Here is a 19,938-nt window from a genome sequence, read left to right as displayed (position 1 = left end):
AGGTTCAGGTACTGACGTTACTGTTATTGGCAGATTCTGCTGATGTGATCGGCCTTCACCGGCATGGCGTGACGTATGCATGACTTTAACACGTGATTAGAACTGGCAGAAGGACTGATTCAGCTCAGTCCTTTTGAAACGCTCTTTTTCTGAATGTGCCTTGCTGCATTTCTCTGGGTTTATGATGAGAAGCAGTTTAATGCCATTTGACAGAAGGATTTGTTGCCTCAGAGAATTTCTTTTTCTTTCTTTTTTTTTTTCATTCTGCACCAGGGGCAAGAATTCAGGAAAGCAGCTCAGTCATTAATCTTAGCTGCACTTTTATTTATTTATTTATATATTTATATATTTTGTTGTGTGTTTGGCTTTGGAGAAGAAGAAGAAAAAAAATTGCAGTGTTGTATATTTTCACTCAAATGCAAGCACAACACTGTGACATGGGAGGATTGTACCAGGGATTTGATGAGCGATGAAGGTAATCCGGAAACATGTTTCCTGTTTGACTTGCTAAGGCCACTTTTCTGTGCTGACAATTTCCAGCTCATCAAAGTACATTGCGAAGGTTGCGCCGGATCCATTCTGTTTGCGTATGCGACACCATCCCAATATGGCCTGACAGCATTTTCATTCATGAGCCAGTCGCCCTCGCTTTCTGAATGAAAGGAAACTTTCTGTAGGTATAATAAAGCCTTTTAACACTTTCCCCAAACCCAAAATGCTTAACAACCAGTGAGGAAATAAACCATGAAAAAAAAACACGAGGATACATATTCAGCACATGGCGTAGACCAGGCATGGGCAAACCCAGGCCCGGGGGCCATATGCGGCCCGTTGGTCTTTTTAATCCGGCCCGCCAAACTTGTCCAAATTATATCATTAAATAAAATTGTATTATAATTAAACCTCATTCATTTGACCTAATCCCTGTAATGCTACCTGTAAAAGGCCAAATCCTTTAATGCAATAACTTTCATGTGTCATTTATATTAGCCCACACAAATACTTCGTCCATCTGTTCTTGGTCCGGCCCCTCTGTCAAATTTTAGAACCTATTGTGGCCCGCGAGTCAAAAAGTTTGCCCACCCCTGGCGTAGACAGTCGTAAGTGAACAACCTTTCCCGTGCTCGTTCATCCGTGGTTGTATTTTATGATGTCCCTTTGACACGGAGATGGATCTCGATCTGTCATCAGCGGCCTGACATCCAATAACAAGACAATAATGAATCAGACAACCTCAAGAGGACCTCATTCCATTTTAATCAAATTCAGAATGTGGGTGGCTCATCTTTATTCAGGACCATATGTTTCCACTCCGCTCCACAGTGGATGGACCCTTGTTTGGTGTATGCCTGGGTTTCCACCTGCCGGGGGGGGTGGCAGTATGGATTATCCGTGCGGATTGATGCGTGAATGCATAAGAAGCAGGGTGGGGAATGGGGGCTGGATGGTTACAGCACAAAGAATATCAAGAGTTAACTGGGATATCCTTATTCCAAGATTGCACGATGAGTGTTTATCTTCCGTCAGCAGCTGTAGCGATAAATATTTGTTTGTCAAGTTAAAAATTCACGGTTACATCACATGGTTGGCATAATTTTCCCTCCCATTAAAGCGTTATTGAAGTTTCCTCTGTTTGCACCCTTTTGCAGATGCACCCTCCAAAGATAGTAATCGAGTTAATCACAATAACAGGCTGTGAACAACTTTGTAAAGAATGATTATATTATGGCTCAGAAGGTTTTTATTTAATAATGCCTCGGCTTAGATTTCATTATTTCTTAATTATATGCAGAACATTCTCATTAGAAAGTTACAAAGTGACTTACATGAATTGTATTTGTCAGAAGATGGGGATATAAATGTGCCCGAATGGCTCCAGCAGTGTCTGTACAGTTTGTGTTTCTGCTGCTCCAGCAGCGTCTACGGTGGGCTAAGCCTCGAATTACAACACTTTGGTATTTCCTGAAGGACTGACTCATCTTCTTGACCACAAAGCACTCCACACTGGAAAGGAGAGAGGAAACTGGGGCGGAAATTGGCTTATATACATATAAAACTCTCTTGGCAGATTTAAAAAGTCAGTAGTTGCAAGCTTGCTTTCATTTACTGACTCAAACGAGACCGGCTGTCCAATGCACATTGCAGCACTACAGCTAAAGCCAGCTCTATGGTGAGGAAAACAGCTTGGTGTTCAGTCTGTTTCTGCAACTCTTCAGCACCTTGGACAGCGATGTCTTCTTCAAGAGCTGACATATGCAAATTCATTTGGCAACGGGCAGGAGAAAAGTTCAATTAGCTTATAAAATGATCAATTAATCAAAGCAGTTACCAAATTGTTGTGGACCGTTTGTCTTATCTTCTTATGTTTTATAGGATATGTCACCTTGCTTATAGTATTAAGCAGAAACAGAATGTTTGTCTCCACCGTATGTGCCATTAGCGCACAAGGCACAGCTTAGCATAACTGGCAACTGGCATTTGCTTCTTAAGCAGTGTGTCTGATGTGTAAGCAATTATATTTTAAACAAAATCGGTCATTTTAAAAAGAAACAAAGAAACTTTGCAATAGCAGCACCTTCCAAATAAACCACTTCCTGCAAACTGTGAATTAATTTAAATGTGAATTATATTACAATAAAGAATAGATGAGGGCAACATCACGGCTTCCAGTTTCCCTTACACTATGGACATGTCTATGATATTGCACATTAGTCATATTTATTTAATTAAAGCACCCGGGATTATCCTCCTCTTAATCTGATTAGTAGATGACACATTTCACAATGTCCATGGGTAATCTACTTTCACAATCCCACATTCAGTCCCCCTATCTGTCTGGGGACTTTAGGGCTCTGAAATAACATCACGTGTCGCTCTTAAACCACCCGTGCAGATCTCGCGGCGGCTTCTCCTCAAAGCTCGCCTGGCTTTGACACGACGTGTCTCGGTTACCTTACAGTGAGGTGACAAATACGAGAGCAGCATGAAATGGGATAGAGTCGCGACACCTTGAGTTGTCTGGCATCTCTAATCACGTATGAAAAGGTCAAAGAGCAGTCTGAGAGTGGTGTGCTCACATGTCCCTTAATTCACTGGTGAGTGACGTGTTTCTTAAAGCTTCTTAAAGCTTAAAGTACGCGTCGCTGTTTTTTGTTGCTTCTGATGTTTGTGTGGTGGTGGCAGCAGCGGGAGAAGGACGCACCTCGCATGCATCGCGCTTGATGCATGTGCAGAACCAAATTTAGACCGCCTTCATTTTCCTTTGTTTGTATGCCACTAGCTGCATCCGTGCTGCTGTGGCTACCGTCACAAGTCATGTCCTCAGGCTCCCCAACGCCGCCGTGCAAACACAAATCTCTCGGCGCCTGTGGGGATTTCATCCCTGAAGAAATAGGCTGTCACCTGCTGTGCAAGGGGAAAATAACAATGGCAGAAAACATGACAGCTTTGTCCGCAGCACCTCCCTTGCTTAGCAGAGCACTGGACCAGAGTTTTAAGTTGAATCCTTGAGCCGGTTGCAGGTTAGAATTTCCAGCTTGTCTTTGCTATTCTCAGGCTGCGTGGACTAAACAAGGTCAAATTCATTGTACATGATGGCATCCTAGATCACGCATGTCTGTCAGCTACTTCCTGTTTGTGAGGTTCTCAGATGTTTTGACTTGATTTGCTATACAGGGTGTGTTCTTTTCTTTTGTTAAACCATCCCTACTTTTGATCTCTAATGATACTGGAGATTGTTTTCTGTATTGTGGCTGTTTTGTCTTCCTCAATAAAGCCGTATTCTTGGGTTGGCCTGGAGCAGAGCGGCGGCTGCGACTGCCTGTCTCACGAGGGCAGGACCACTGAGAACTAACGCTGTCCCACGACACTCAGTTTTACCTGTCGAAAGAATGATGCAACCAGGAGCTTGTGCCAAAGCTGCATCGGGTAGCATGTTGCAATCTCACCTCACTTCTTCTGGGAAATCATAGTCAGAACAATTTCTGAGAGCTGTGTGTCTCTATTGTGTCGTATTTCACCGTAAGTTACAGCCGGACTTTGAAGTGTAAAGTGTCTGTGGCCGGTTGCCCTGTAACATATTTTTGATCCATTTTACGGTCAAAACAACATTGGTGCGCTTGTTTTGGTCTTAAATCTGATGCACATAGAGCAATTGGAATATATCGCAAATAAATTGATTCTGATTCTGATAAATCAATTCGAATTCGCATTCTGATAACATTTAAAAACAAATATATACACACCTATACCGGTACTACTGAATTTTTAAATTTCATAGTAACCACCTAAACTGCCATGTTAAGAGTTTTCCTTTGTTAAAATGCTTTTTCCCTTTATTTTATATTCTGCTATTTTTTAAAGCTTGATCTTCAACGAATGGACTTAAGTTAACATTCGTGTTACTGTTTTAGCAACAGTTTAGCTTTCTGTCGTATGTCTGCTAATGGTATCAGGGTCCGTAGTGGTTTTACCTGAGCCTATGGATGCAACCAGGAGAGGCTAATCCAGATCTGCATCCATTCGCTCTTGCCATCAGACAGGCCGGTGTCAGAGCATGCCATAAATACAGGGTTTATCGCTGTCTCCCGAGTCCAAGAAAGGAGAATGTTTTAACGGTGATGTTAAATATGTGTTTCTTCCCAAAGTGCAGCCCAGTTGACCTCCTGTGTGTTGCCGTGGAGGCAACAGGGGCGGCTGAGAGGAGGCCACCTTCTGTCTTCTTCAACACCAAACGTATTCCGCCCCTACCAGTGTGTCCAAGCAGCGCTCTGTGGGCTAAAAGATTGCCGTGTTTAGTCATGGACTTAATGCCGCTGACCTCTGCTTTCTAGTGTGGAGAGTCCTTTAAGATGCACTCAAGAATAAATCACTTTGGCGAGTGTCTGTGTGTGTTAGGTGTGTGTTCGTGTTGCAGCTGGTGTTGCTCCCACTCAAGGCTTTTGAAAACACAGAGCATGTGCATCCTGTCCGGTCCTGTAAAAGGGAACAGTGGAGCGAGAAGATTCCAGGAGCCGGGAGCAGATATCGGAGCGTTGCGTTCATTAACACAATGTGAGATGACAGTAGTTCAAATGAGGATTTTCATTTTTTTTCCCAGGGATTCGTTGTTTGTTTGTTTACCTCTGTGTAAAGAGGCTGACATCAGAGAATATGTGGATTTGGGACTCTTTCTTATAACACAGTCTGTGACCGTGTTGTTTGGCTGCTGCACAACTTTGATTGCATGATTCTGGACGCATTTAAGAACAGAATGTACCAGATCAGCAGAAACTATATGCCGTGTCTCTGATGCCTGTAAATTGGAGGATTTTTCAACCTGGGACAAGCGGATGCATTTCATTTTGTTTGTAATTGGGTCATTAAAATTGCATATTGTTGTCATATTGTGTTTACATGTATCATTAATACCAAATAAGGCTGCAACTGATGCTAATTTATTATAATGTCAACGCATCCTGGTGCAGCAGTAAAGAATTAGAAGTATATATGCATAGATAATTGTCCTGGCTATTGGCTTTGGCTTTGGGGACCGGCCCCATTCAGGATTGGGCTGTCAGAGCTGGCTTAGTTCTAGTAATGCAGCAGGAGGAAGGGAAGCAGGCCAGCTTGTACTGTGGATAAATTAATCACATTATGGGGCGAGCCATGGCTGGTTTTGACGTAACGGATGCAGTGGAAGCAGTCACAGTTGCTCCATATTACTGTTGCCATCTACCTGTTAGAAGATGCGGTCCTCACATGCATCGTTTCATTCTCCTCTTGCATACAATTTACAAAGCTGGAGGACGTACCTGAACATTAGCATGAAATGTCTTGATTTGAAGTGCATCTTCTAATGGATGGCATTATTTTACCTATTAGTAATCAGCCTATTAGTAGTAATGCAAGAGCGTGATAATAGCATTTTATTCCTGCGTGGATCAACGACTGCAGGGTGTTGGATTCACCTCTTTATCTCGCTGCCTCATACGTGAGTGAGCAGCACCGTTTGAATGGGCACACTGCACTAATGTAGATCTCAAATAACTTTATACTGAATCCAATTACAAGGTATAATTTTATTAGCTCTACATCATGACGTAATCCAACCTCGGATATGTGATGATGTTTCTTGAAAGCTCTGTTGTTCAGATTTCAGTGTTCAGTATTACATCTTTCATTTTCATGATGTCAGAGAAGTTTTTATCTCATCAATAATGTTGGAAGTCTGACTTACATGTTTTCACTTAGTTTCCGTAATATACCTTCAAATATAAGCTGGTGCTCAATTTCGAAAGAGGCTTTAATGTATTTAAACATCATTGATGACCTTCTCGCATCGTGTAGATGCATGTGCATTCAAGGTGACAGAGTATTTTTCCCCTCGGTTACCATAAAAGATGATAGATCTAATTTTGCATAACCGCCCACTACCTTTGTCTTCATGCTCCCTCTTTGCACCATCACAAATCAGGCTGGTCATGATCTTAACTGCGTAAGCAGATAGGACAGCATGTCTGACTTGCACTTGCTGTCTTTGAACGTTCGCTCTTTGAGTGTTCAGTGAGGCCCGTCCTTTGAAGCTGCTCTTTGTGAGTGAAACAGCTTCTTTTTTTTCATTAAGTCTTATGCAAAGCGATCTTTAACCCAGGGAGAAACACAAAATACACTTTAGGGACTTTGAAATCCGTCTGCCGCTGGCTTGAGCTTTGGAATTTTTTTTTGACAAACAAAATTAAGCCCTAGAATGTTTTCATTCTGGCCGTTGGGTCCGTAATGTGGTAATTAATTAGAAAGTCATTCCAGAAGTCTTTGGGGTTTGGATTTTGAGTTAAATATTCCCCCATTATTGGAGTACAGGCATTTGTGGTGGTGGCGGCTGATGACTTTGCTGAAACTGAAAATACTTGAAACTTTGGAAGTCAGTGCATCTCTAAAGACCAAAATCTCGGCAGGGTGATGGAGATCGCACATAATAGTGGCATCAATTTCACTCCTCTGCTGGTTACTCACCAGCAGAGGAGTGACAGAAAAATCATATTTAAAAAGGAACCAACAAGGTGAGAAGCTAACGATGAGGCTAGCGCTACTGGATTGATGCCATCAGCTGGTGAACAGCTGACATTTAATTAACAGCACCAGGTAATAATAGGGAATTAAGAATTAGCCTGTGTGAATGATGTGAATGATACGACGGATTGAAAATAAATAATGCAGGTTCAATTGGGGCAATTACGCCTGTGATCCACATGTTGTCCCATGTGGTCGCATGAGTTTTAAACATAGAAGAAGAGCAGGTGTAGCCACAGTCCAAAATGCATTGGAGGGGAAACAAACAAACATGCCTTATCCTGCCTTGGAGTGGCTTTTGTACCCCCCCGTGGGCGTCTGCTGTGCCATCGCTCTGTGTTTTCCACATGCACAGCAGCTTAAACCCTGAGCTCCAAACGGGACTGATCAGCAGCCTCCCATACAATGGACCTTTCCCTCCAGAAGTGTGTGTGGGGGGGGGGGGGGGGGGGGGCTCATGCTGTGATAAATGGCTCAGCAGCAGAGACAAAAGGGATGTTTCCTCCAAGACTGCTTTGTTTAGTCGCTCTTCCGCTAACAAGCAAGTTGGGTTTGATTAAAAGCAGCACGGAAACGGCTGTCTGTTAAAACCCCAGCGGGCCGCGGCGTTCACGTCAATATTGAGAGGAAATCTTCCAGGGGTGTGACGGAAGACTGTCAGTCCATCGTAGGATCCATTCACTGCAGGAGCTGGAAGTTAAATGCAGGCGTGAGGTGTATGAAAATATGATGTAATACACGTGTAGTATTGCTCTTATTTCATTTCATTCATATTTATTTCAGGGTGCAGCGATTCAAAGTGGGTTCTAATTATTTTATATTCATTGTATTGTGTCATTAATAGCCTAATTGTTCTGTTTGTTTCTGCCGGGCATTCGCTTCAATCTTACCACATTAGATAAAATTACTGATCAAGTAAAGCCTTGATAAATAGCTATTGATCGTTGTCGTTTTGTGCTCTTTAAAGCCTGGAATTCAAATGAACCAGACACAAAGCGTCTCCAGACTTTCTACCAATGAGTTTACTTTCATTTGAATTTCTCCAAAACAATTGTGTGACATTGGTGTTGACATATAAAAGCTGTTTATTGATCGTATCGGCCCCGCTGATGCTAGCATAATGCTCCATTCTTGGTTAGCAGTCAGTCGCTACCTTTGGCAAGTTCCTCCGAGATGCTTGAGATGTTATCTCTCAATATATTGGCTCTTTTTATTTGGAACTGTGGTTGATCTATAACTATAGATGCTAACACCTGAAAGGTTTTGCGAAAGATAAGAAAGGAGACATTTCCTGTTCAGATTGAAGGTTGAACTTATTAGAATTCATTGTTCAAATGCCGAGGTCACAGTGACTTTACAAAAGAAAAATTAGGTCATCATGCCACACCTGTTGTGTTTCTATACCAGGTGAACCCAGAGTGCTGGTCTTTTTTCTTTTTTATTCCATTAAATAAAAGTCTGGAATTTCCAAGCCTTTCCCGACCCAAAAATATTCATTTATTGTGATAAGTATTGCTCAGACCAGCCTGTCTTTATTTTGTAGTGTATTTTGCGTTTTCAATCAACCAGTCGAGACATATTTGACATATTCGAGGGGGCAAGTATTGTGGAGGAGACTATTTACTGTCTCTGCCAGAAGGAGAAGACCACAGCTGGACACTGCAGGTTCAAATTCAAGCAACTACAAAGGAGCAAATCAGAGACTGAAAGCAAAAAAAAAAAAATGGCTCATAAATCAAACGATGATAATTTAGTTGAAATCTAGCTTCTGGATATCTTCTTTTTTCTTTTTTTACGATCAAGTATCTGATGATTAATTGCTCGGTAGGTTTTATATAACAACTTGCCTAACAAATGAGCTCGAAGTCATCTGCTAAATGGCAAATAGCCAATAAAAGTGTCATTGTGGATATATTTCCTTGCTTTTAGTAAAGTGGTCCATCACACTGGGGTGTGAGGAGGGGCACACTGCTCTGTCTTGACTATCTGAGCATTCCTACACGTACTGTCGAATGTTTTTACAAGAACATCATTTATTCAAAGAACACCATGTCTCCATGAAAATCTATCACTGTTTCTGATTGTGGTTGTCCGTGTTTGGAGCTGTAATTAGTGGCAACAAGTGACCCGGTGTGCCACCGACCCCTGGTTGAGTATGCCGAGCACAACCACAGGAAAAATGGCCATTTGAAGTGTGTCCAGATAATTACATTTCTTTTTGACCTCTCAGATCCTGCCATCAATTTTCACCTCAATGTGATTATTTATTTTGTCACCCGTGGGAGGTCTGAAACGGAACCAAAATATGTAATCTATGTTTTATGGTGCCAACCAAAAATATTAGAAAGTTAGAAAAGCACTCAGGGAGCACAGACGTCCGCAAAGCAGCTCATTCCCTTCCTAATGGGATTTACACCGTCCACATGGTGGAACAACAAATGAAACGGAAAAGGGTGTATTTTTTACTGATTTTTGAATCCGTAAATGGTTTTTCAATGTTAAAATGTAATATTCTTTCCTGACCTCAATCCAGATCCGATCTGGATGAAATTCGGTGACGAGGTAGAGATCCCCATCCTGCATGATTGTGTCAAATACAATTAAAGCTCCATTTACTGCAATGTTGCTGAACATTTCAAAGTGAGCCTGGATCATCACCAGAATTTAATCATTTGTTCCTGGTAACATTCCCAACCTGTCCTGAAACTTTTATCAAGATCTGTCAGTGACTTTTTGAGTTATCTTGCTAAAAGACAGACAAACAAACAAGACCAATGCCGGCGATTACATGGCCTCTCCCTCGGCAGGGACAAGAGCGTGGTTATTTATTTCCCATTCAAAGTGATAATTCTTCTTTCCCTCTTTATCCTCAGATCTGGTTTTCTCCTGGATCTTTAACGAGTACCCGACGTTTGTGAAGCAGGACACGCGCCGCTTCATCTCACAGGAGACGGGGAATCTTTACATCGCCAAAGTGGAGCCCTCGGATGTAGGCAACTACACCTGTGTGGTGACCAACACCGTCACGAAGACCCGAGTGCAAGGTCCGCCCACTCCGCTAGTGCTCCGTAGTGATGGTGAGTTCTTATAAGATATTATGTTTTTATGTACATGAGCCTACATACAGTCAGGTCCATAGATATTGACACAATTTTCAGCATTCCAGCTTTGTGCAACACCTCAATGGACTTGAAATGAAACAATGAAGTTGTCCTTGAAGTGCAGACTTTGACCTTTAATTTACCGTAAGGCTATTTAGATCCAAATCAGTTGAACGGTGTAGGTATTACAAGACATTTTATAGGTGCCTTCCACTTTTTAAGGCACCAAAAGTAATCCGACAAATGGCTACTTTATCTTTGGTCCCTTAAGTGGAAGGCACCTATAAAATGTCTTGTAATTCCTTTATCGTTCAACTGATTTGGGTATAAAACCCTTAAATTAAAGGTCAAAGTCTGCACTTCAAGGACAACGTCATTGTTTCATTTCAAGACCATTGTGGTGTTTGTTGCACAGAGCTGGAATGCTGAAAATTGTGGTAATATCAAAATATTTATGCACCTGACTGTGAACTTGCATGAATGAGAAATACAGAAAGAAAGGCTAGTTATGCATCATAAATTAGGAGTAGAGGGATACTGCAATGGTTTGAGGATCACATGGGTCACCGTACCTGTCAGAAAAGAATAAAATTCAAGCTTCCTTTGTTGCTGCCTGAAAGGAAAGAGCTTGTATGAAGTACAGGATAGTCAAAGGTTCATTTTCTCTTTTTTGCTAATTTCACCATGTCCTTTAATATGTGGATTCCATGCTTTAGGCTGGCCTTATCAAGGCACGCCAACATAAAGGTCGTTGTCAACTAACCGAATTGTATAGGCTTATTCTCCAGAAGAACACTCCTTACTATATCTAATGCAATTCAGGAATGCAGCACAGGAAATATTAAATAAAGTCTCCAATGACATTTATTTGGATTTTTAACTTCCAGCTGTTCTGATTGATAATAATACAGTTCAGTTAATTGCGTTCTTTCCATATTTGTAGCACATAGTGGAATAACCGTGGAATAAACAGCTCTTAAATCTCTTCCTATTTGTTTTTTGGCAGACAAAAATTGCAGATGGTTTGTGTTTGACCGATTGCTGCGTCACGCTTCCCTCCCTTCTTTTCCATTATACGCTTATTTCTCCCAGATAGCGGATCTGACAGTAAAATGTTCGTCCTGCCCGGCTATCACGGGGCCTTGGTAGGGAAGTGCAGGCGTGCACGTTAAACATGTGTCCCCTACAAAAGGTTATGGTACGAGACAATTACCTGTCCACTTCCACCTGTCTGTTTAAAATGGGTGATAGTGCTGTGGTTACGTTCCAGTATAAGACAGTTGTGATAAGGATCTGAATTAGCTTTCACAGTCACTCAGGGAGCCATCCTGATAACACAGCCTCACCAAATCAACGAGATGAAATTGGTCTGTTTCCTCCATCTCGAGAGCTATTTGTGCAACACGGCTGTGAATTACAGCAACTTGGAATTGTTTCGCGGGGGGGGGGGGGGGTGATGAGAGGGCCTTAAAATATCATGTTGTGCATCCAGAATTTGCCACAGGTAAAAGTGACGGTTCATCCAATTACTAATCCATTGACATAATTTACCTCGGCATCATGTAAGGTGGAGAAAACGAAGCATGTGGGCTCTTCAGCTCTTCAGCAATGTTAGAAGATTAAAATAAGTCTCTCCCAAAGTACCATAAACCTCACATTCCCATCTGTTCCTTTATCTGGGAATTTTGTGCATGCATGGCAGCCGAATTATAATCTACATGGGCCGCTGTGGCTCATGTAGACAGTGAATGGGATGCTTTGCAGTCACACTAGCGGTGCCCACGGGGTTTTATGGACCTGATGTTTGGAGGGTTCATAGCTGTTAGCAGTACAACAAAATGGAACTCATCAGGCTACAAAAGATCAAACCCTGCATGAATCCTCAAAGTTGTTTGCTTTCCTTTCAAAGTCAGTGTGTTGCACGTCCAGCTGAAAGCTGCGGTTTGGCTTATTTCTCTCGTTTTCTGACGGCGCTGAGAGCAGAGTGTGTTCCCGCTGGTGGGATCGCGCAGTGTCGGGAGTGAAAAAAAGCATTTCATCTCTCGGTAAAAGAAAAGAAAAGAAGAAGGCTTCACTTGAAGCGTGTTTTCAGTGACAGCAGATGTTGCCATTTGGGTTTTTATTTTGTTTTGGGGTTTGTTATTTTATTTTTTTTGGCTGAGATGCATCAACTTTATATTTCCTTATTTATTTCCTGCACTAACACTTGAGCTTGTTTGCGTTTCTCTTTAAGGTGCAATGGGTGAATACGAGCCAAAGATTGAAGTTCAGTTCCCAGAGGTCGTTCAAATCGCCAAAGGATCCACAGTGAAGCTGGAATGCTTTGCTCTAGGAAAGTAAGCTTCTTCTCACGACATACTCACCAGCAGAGGAGCAAAATCATGTTATCGTTTTACCAGAAGCTGTAATATATCACCTCTTTACGGCAATCTACATGTGTTTCATGCTAGACTGCCCATCAAGTCACAAATGAGAAGACGCATTGTGTGATGTAATAATCTTCAGTTACACTATCAGGCTCGTAGAGAAGCCCAGTGTGGGAAACACGGCATGAAATTAGTTGGTTTAGGGTATAAAACAGCCGAATATTTCAGAATAAATTCTGGAATATTGCACTCCTCTGCCCAACTATTATTATTCATTCATTTTCCTAACTGCTTAATCCGAAATCCGTGTTGCGGGATTTACTGGAGCCTATTACCGCGGACTAAAGGGGAGAGGTGGGGTACGCCCTGGACAAGCCGCCAGTTCATCGCAGGGCCACACATAGACAGAAAATCATTCACACACACATTCACATGGGCAATTTTACTGTAACCAATTCCTCTAAATTGCATGTTTTTGGCGGTGAGAGGAAGCCGGAGAACCCGGACAGAACACACACAGACACGAGGAGAACACGCAAACTCCTCGCAGAAAGGCCTCAAGTTGGATTTGAACCTTTCCGCCCTGCCAAACCGATTTGGCAAAGGGCGGGACAATTGACACAATAAGTTCAGATTTATTCTAGTTAATAAAAGAATATGCCACATATATATTGTTTATTTGTCAGAGATGTTAAAACAAGTCAATGTTTATAAAAAAAAATAAGGTGTGAATTGACTTTCACTGCAGAGAAAAGAGAAATAACATTCTTTCTTCTCTGCTTCGCATCGTTTTGAGTACATTTTTAAAAGCGCAGGATCTGCACCGGAGCAATAGGTCATGCGCTGAAATCGAAGGCCACGGTCAAACTCTGTCTCCTCTCGCAGCCCGGCTCCATCCATAAACTGGAGGAGAGTGGATGGCGTGCCTTTCTCCAGGAAGGTGGACATGAGGAAAGCTAGCGGCATCTTGGAAATCCCATATTTCCAGCAGGAGGATGCCGGGACGTACGAGTGCGTTGCCGAGAACTCCAGGGGAATGAACACAGTGAAAGGAAAGCTGTCTTTCTACGGTAGGTGATCCCTCTGCGCATGAATATTCGACCAGCGTGCATCACATCTGTCAGACCTGCTCAGACTAAGAGGCAGCAAAAGCAGACACACATCAGGCAGTCGGCGACGATGAGCAGAGGCTCACACAGCGTACGCGAGGAGGGAGGCTCGTTTTTACAGCACATCAGAATGATTAAAGGCTGTCAGCCATGATGCCTCTAATATTTTGATCCAGATTAAAGGAATGATGCGGATGAGGCTGAGCCCTTGGATGCGACCTTGCTGCTGAGCCTTGTATTGAGTTCCACCAGATGGCATCGTGATTGACATCCAACTTGACTGGAGATGAAAGCCGTTCAAAGTGCTATACATAGACCAGCGACACATATGTCAGGGACAAAATCTGCACAGCAGCATCTGGATGCACGGGAACGGGGTTAGTGGATTCGCTCATTGTCGCTCAGTCTCACCTTTCCAGGGCAGATATTGGAAATCCTGTTGGCTTCAGCCACCATTAGAAGAATAGCCTGCTTTTACACTAGATTGCACACACGAGAGGAGACTTTGTTTTAAGATCTTTATTTTACACGATTAATTGCTTCTAAAGGTTCGAAACTTCTTGTATTTGCAAGTAACGCATTCATGTGGGAATGCATTTAAAACTATTCCATTTATCTTTTCATTTCATGTTTACGCGGGCCTTTCCTTTCAGGTTCCAGGCAGTTAAGTTGCTCTTTAAACACAGGATGGATTTTCTTCCCGTCTCGGCTGCTCCCTGTTTTCCTCCCTCCGACTGTCTCCCCTCCAAGTCTGGCTGTGTCAGCCGTCAAAAATAACTCATTTTGGGCATTAAACAATTCGCCATTATTTACGACAGCCCTGGAGGTTCTCGGGTTCATTCGGTATAACAGCCCAGCAGCGCATTGTGAAACACCCCGGCTTAATTCGTCCTTTGGAGCTGCGGCTCCTCTGTCATTTTTGATGTGTTTTGTCAATCCCCCTCTCTATTTATCTCCCCCGCCGTCTGCAGGCAGGTAATATAAATCAGTAATCTTATTTTGAACTAAACCTTTGAGACATTCGTCAGCGGCGTAAGCCAATGGTGGAATCAATAAGGGCACCTTTCGTGCTTCCAAACAGGCCACGGTGAAAAGAAGAGCAGAAATGAAGCATTTATTTTGGATGATGCAGTTGGTGTGCTGAGATCCCAAAAATGTATTGTCTTATATCTCTCTAAAATAAAGATTAAGTAAAGAGATGAATGAAAATAAAACAATCGAGTTTTCAACCTTGTCTTGATGAACCTGAAATTCATTCACTGTGCCGAAGCTTCAGAGGCTCAGTTTTGGTTTTAAGCTCGAGGTGCTTTTAAATGAATTAGTTCTGTCTTTTGAAACACTTTCAAACTGTGGCTTGGTCTAAATAGAGGTCACTCGTGTTGTTTAATCCTCCTCACCGAATGAAAAGCTGGAAAGAAATGGGCATCCGGATGTTCCCTGGACGGGAAGCCAATGCAAAGCTCTGACAGGTTCGTTTACTCCGTTCGTATTCACATTTGTCTTCCTGTAGACTCAACTATTACAGACTGATTTTCGCTTACATGGGGAAAATTCCCATCTCTTCTCCGGCTGCGGACGCTTGCTGTTTGCTCTGATTGCGTGCTCGTTTTGGCCCGTTGTGGGCTGCCGGCTTTCATTTGGAAGGTGTTGACTGAGAGTCTATAAGGTCTCTGCAGGTGTGGCGCAGAGCGATGGACAACACTGAGGCCTAGCAGATGCCGCGGGTGCGGCCTGGCAGGACTCCGATGGAGGATAGCTTTTTTTTTTCTTTTCCTAGTGTGTTGACAAAAATATTTGTTGAGTTCAACGGAAAAAAGCGTTTCTCCAGAAAGGTCAAAGGCACCAAAAGTGACAAAGACAGTGTGATCTCTAACATAGACTAAGGTGTCACGATAAAGGTTCTTGTAGAATCTAGAGGTTTATGAATCAATCTTTCGCTTCATAACAGGATGCACAGCAGCTTTCAGTCAAAGGAACTTTCTCCCTGCTAGTTGAAAGCTAATGACTTCAGTTTACTCCATGCCGCTATTTCACTTCAGAGTAAGGTGTGACGTGTGATCATGGGTTTCTTCGATCACTGGGCTGTTTTGTGATGTTGGAGCCCTGCCAGACGCATCTCTGAACGCCCACGTGCAACCATTCTGAGGTTGTAATCCGCACAAACGTTATATCTGGCAGAGGCCAATTAGAGGAGGATTTGAACTGGCACTAAAAAGCCTCCTCAAAGGTCAGTCCTTGAAAGTGCCGTTGGGTCAGGTCTATGCAATGGAAAACGTGCAGGCAGCCATTACTCTTGTCCCGCCACTGGCCTTGTGTGATGTAGGATGATAGTGGCTCGACCTGCACATCGTCCAGAATGTGTAAAGCATTACACTTTAGAGTTCTGCAGCTTTAGTTAGGGTGGGGGGGGGCACCGGCGGCGGCCACCCTAACAAGTATGGATTTGGTTTTCATAACTCTAGTTCTGCTAAATTCACACCAGGAATCTGAACGAAGTCTTAAAAAGGAGAACGTCAGTGATAATTCACCGTTAAGTAAAATAAATAAGTGCAGGGTTCGACGCCACATCGCTAAATTTCCAGGTATAGACTTGCAAGCTGCTGCTGCTCGCTGCTGACTGGTCTTCTAGTCAAATTTAGCATCGAATAAATGTCCCTCAATCAAACCGGCGAAAATGAAATGGTAGCGTGTGATCATGAGAGTTACTGTGATCATTGTTACAAAAGAAAATGCAACTCCAATTGAAATCCACCGAGTAGTACCAGTAGTCACAAATACAAACAGAAATAGCGTCACGCTAATGCGGTTAATTGCTCTGAACTCACTGTAATTATAACTTCGATTAATGTATAAATGTATTTAATCTGATTTTTCTTCCCGATCGACCGTCAGTCGGACAGTCGATTTCGATTCAGTAAATTAAGCCGAAGCTGGGAACTCTAAATTGGTTTTGTCGATTTCCCAATCCCTTACATCCTTGGCTAACAACTGCAGTTAACGCTCCCATTTTCAATGTTCCCAGCCCCTCCTCACCTCATTGAGAAACCTCAGGATGCCCAGAAGCTCATCGATGACTCGTTGGTGTGGGAGTGCAAAGCCACGGGGAAGCCAAAGCCTTCTTACAGGTGGATGAAAAATGGAGACAACCTGGAGTCTGCAGAGGTGAGATCTGCCGAGAGCCTTTGCTTCTGTAGACTAGAAAAGCACTGGGAGAGCGCAGACCTCCGCCAAGCCCCTCAGACCCAAAAAGATATTGTACATTTATTTCATCTATATTTTTAGATTCCTTAACCATGAAAACAAACCTTTAACAATTAGATTCAGAGTTATGTCATTGTTAGTTTAGAAGTTAGTCACAAGGCGCACCCTTTCAGTAATGGTGGATTCTTCTGGATCTATAGATCCGTAGCTTTAGAAGAAAAAAAATAAATAAAAAGATGAATCTTCAATTCCAAAGTTCCAATCTTTGACACCTGTTTCTTGCATACTGCTGCATGAGGAATGAGAGTAACCATGTACATTATGTACTTTCATAGTTTTATTGTGTTGTTTGTTGCATCTTAAGTGACTAATTACAATGCAATATTGTCTTCTTCATTACAGCACCATGCCTCCTTATATTATTCATTTCTGAAAAACAGCATTTATTTCAAGGGAATTACAGTTTATGCTGTTTTTTTGTGCCAGACCAAGTATTTCATGCTCGTCTAGAAAGCTCAGTGATGTAAAAGCTACTCTAATCTCCTGTTAAATCGCTCCTCGCCAAGTGCACTTATTAATCCTGTGCCACCAAAGAAGAAGAAAGGGAGATTGCTCCATATGAACACTGTATATCCTATTTTCATTTCAGCTCTCTTCTCAAGTCCCATTAGGGACACAACGTTGAGAGATGAGCCCACGGCGTCTCCGTCCGGCTTACCTGTGCGTCGGACTGAAATCTGTTGTTGGCATTTACACAAAAAAAAGAAAAAGATTCACGTCACTATATTGGATTATTGCACCTGAATCTTTCATTATATTGTTTGGAAAAGATTGATCAGACGTTGGAGCACAGCTTACACCTGATAAATAAATAGACATTATGTTAATTTGCTTCATTATGCCAAAAAAAAAAAAGGTTGAATGTTACACGTGTCATTGGAATAAGCTCGGCCTGCTGTTGGATTCCTCGAGGCGACTCTCCGAACAGCTTAGCCTTTTCCTCACATGCACCGATTTGGCTTGCTATCGGGGAAGAATAATCAGCAATCTGTTTAGCCAATGGCTAACATTTTTATCAAAGTCCTCTACGAGGTGGCAGAAATATGTTTGTTTGTTAGAAAACAAGGCAATCCATCTGTTTTTATGTCGGGAAAACACACACACAAAAAAACATATTTGTTTGTTTCTTAAAAATAGATTCAGGGCAATTTCCGGTTCATTCTGCATTATCAAATACGTTTTCCTTTTGGTATATGGATCTTTCTCCTTCTCCTGAACCAAACACATTTTATTGCAAACAGAACTGTTTTTTTTAGAATCACCATTAAATTTGGAGAGGGGTGGGGAGGACTACACAAAGCAATGCTTGTATAATTAAAGATTATAATTATTGTGTGGGGCTTCGTATTTTTCCCCCTCACAGAAGTAATAAATGAATATATTCCGTATGGATGGGTGAATGGATTAATCAGCAAAGGTGTTGCATTGTTTGAAATGCCACCATTAACCACAGAGGCTTAATGAGTGGAAGAGGGAAAGGTCAATGATGTAAGGAGCGCCGGGGAGAGGATGCACCATTTGTTGTTATTTATTGCAGCCAATCAATTGAGACCTTTCTGATCCTATAGTTCACTGCAACTTATTTCCGCTGACGGTTGCCTCACTTTTGAGCAAACGAAGTCGATCACTGATTCAGAGTGTAAACACAACAGCATGCAAGTTGTTGTGGGTCATCTCTGTGAGGAACGCCAGACTTGTACGATGCTCGGGATCGTTAAGGGTTTGTGGTTCGTGCTGCCGAGTTCAATTATTCCGTGTCACAATGCTCGAGGAATCCTACTGTCTCTCGTGCTTCCTCTAATGAAGGTCCCACGCCGAGTCGACGTTACTCCTTTCACGGCCTCGATGTTAAAACGGCCCCTCTGCACCTGCTTCGGATGGGAAAGTCAGTGCTTTCCCTGCTTTTTACTGTTCATTCATCCTGAGTTGGAAAATACAAGCTGCACTCTGAGCTTTTGTTCTTGATTTTTGCAAAAGCCACCGTTGAGCTTAGCTCGTGTCTAATCTGAGTTCTTTCTCACTCAGGCATGGTAGAGTCGATTAATCCAATATTTGCGAGTGGAATGAGCGGAGTTCTTTGTTCTACCCTGGCGAGCAATAATAATTTCTTTTTGTTACAACCTGTGGTGAAATTTTCCTCTCCGAACTTGTCAGATCAAAATGTGTTTCTTGCTACTGAAGAGGAAGAGAAGGGACTGTTTTGTCTTTATTCTTCTTCTCCTGATTGTGGTTTAACATTTGCAGCTGTAGTTTCAGTGGAAATGTGTTTTTGTGCTCCACAAAGCTTCCCATAGGCAGTAATTTGATTAAACATACCTGTAGCCATCAAGTCAAACCCACTAAGCTCATGATTCTAATCTATAACTGTCATTTCTTGATGCCGTAAATTTATTTTTCCTTACATGTCTTACATCACCTGAGCCCAGTGTTGTTGGAAAATTACATTGCCAATCACTTTCCTTCACCATAAGGCGAGCAGACGGTCACCCAGGTCCCCGCATGAAAAACTGCTGATTTCAGAGGAACATCATGGTTAATTAATCACGGCCATAAACGGGAGTGCTTCCCTCGCACAGATTGATATACGCCACCATTCGCTTCCCAGCGCCAGCAGGGATATTCGCCCCTACGCTTCCAGAGCCATTTGCTCAAATGCGGGATTAGTTTATGATGTTGCAGTAAAGACGGTCTCTCTTTTCATGTGGTGGTACCTTAATCTCCTGCAACCGGAGTTCAGGCTTCTCCGACAACCCCCATGGAAATGTGTTCTAATGATGTTACGGATGAGCCCAAGGAAAACACAGGAGATGAAGGGCACGAGGAGGAGGAGTTTGACACGGTGGCACAGAGATGTAGAAAAACTGTGGGAGGATTCCCCGCTGTGAGGAAGGAGCGGTGTGCGATCCCACGTTCAGAGAGATGAAGTTATGATTGAGAATAAAACGTCAAACTTGTGCGCTGATCCAGTCGTGGAGTTTGGAGTTCATCAGAGCCATCCGTCCTGAGGTTGATCTTAATTTGATGGCTCAGTGAGGAGCAAGGCTTCTCCTT

At 42.6% G+C, this 19,938-nt stretch overlaps 1 protein-coding gene across 1 annotated transcript in view; it reads left to right on the top strand.

Moving 5' to 3' along the window:
* Positions 1 to 19,938, top strand: part of cntn4 (contactin 4) — a 69,486-nt gene that overhangs the window by 18,165 nt on the left and 31,383 nt on the right. The window contains exons 6-9 of the mRNA XM_068742127.1: positions 9,924 to 10,127; positions 12,385 to 12,487; positions 13,403 to 13,587; positions 16,649 to 16,788. Of these exons, the coding sequence (XP_068598228.1) occupies positions 9,924 to 10,127; positions 12,385 to 12,487; positions 13,403 to 13,587; positions 16,649 to 16,788 (632 nt within the window). The remainder of the gene's footprint in view (positions 1 to 9,923; positions 10,128 to 12,384; positions 12,488 to 13,402; positions 13,588 to 16,648; positions 16,789 to 19,938) is intronic.

Source organism: Brachionichthys hirsutus, chromosome 8 (assembly GCF_040956055.1).
Source record: "Brachionichthys hirsutus isolate HB-005 chromosome 8, CSIRO-AGI_Bhir_v1, whole genome shotgun sequence".
Lineage (NCBI taxonomy): Eukaryota > Metazoa > Chordata > Actinopteri > Lophiiformes > Brachionichthyidae > Brachionichthys > Brachionichthys hirsutus.
The sequence above is the reverse complement of the archived record's forward strand: the minus strand, read 5'-3'. Positions and strand labels throughout refer to the sequence as shown.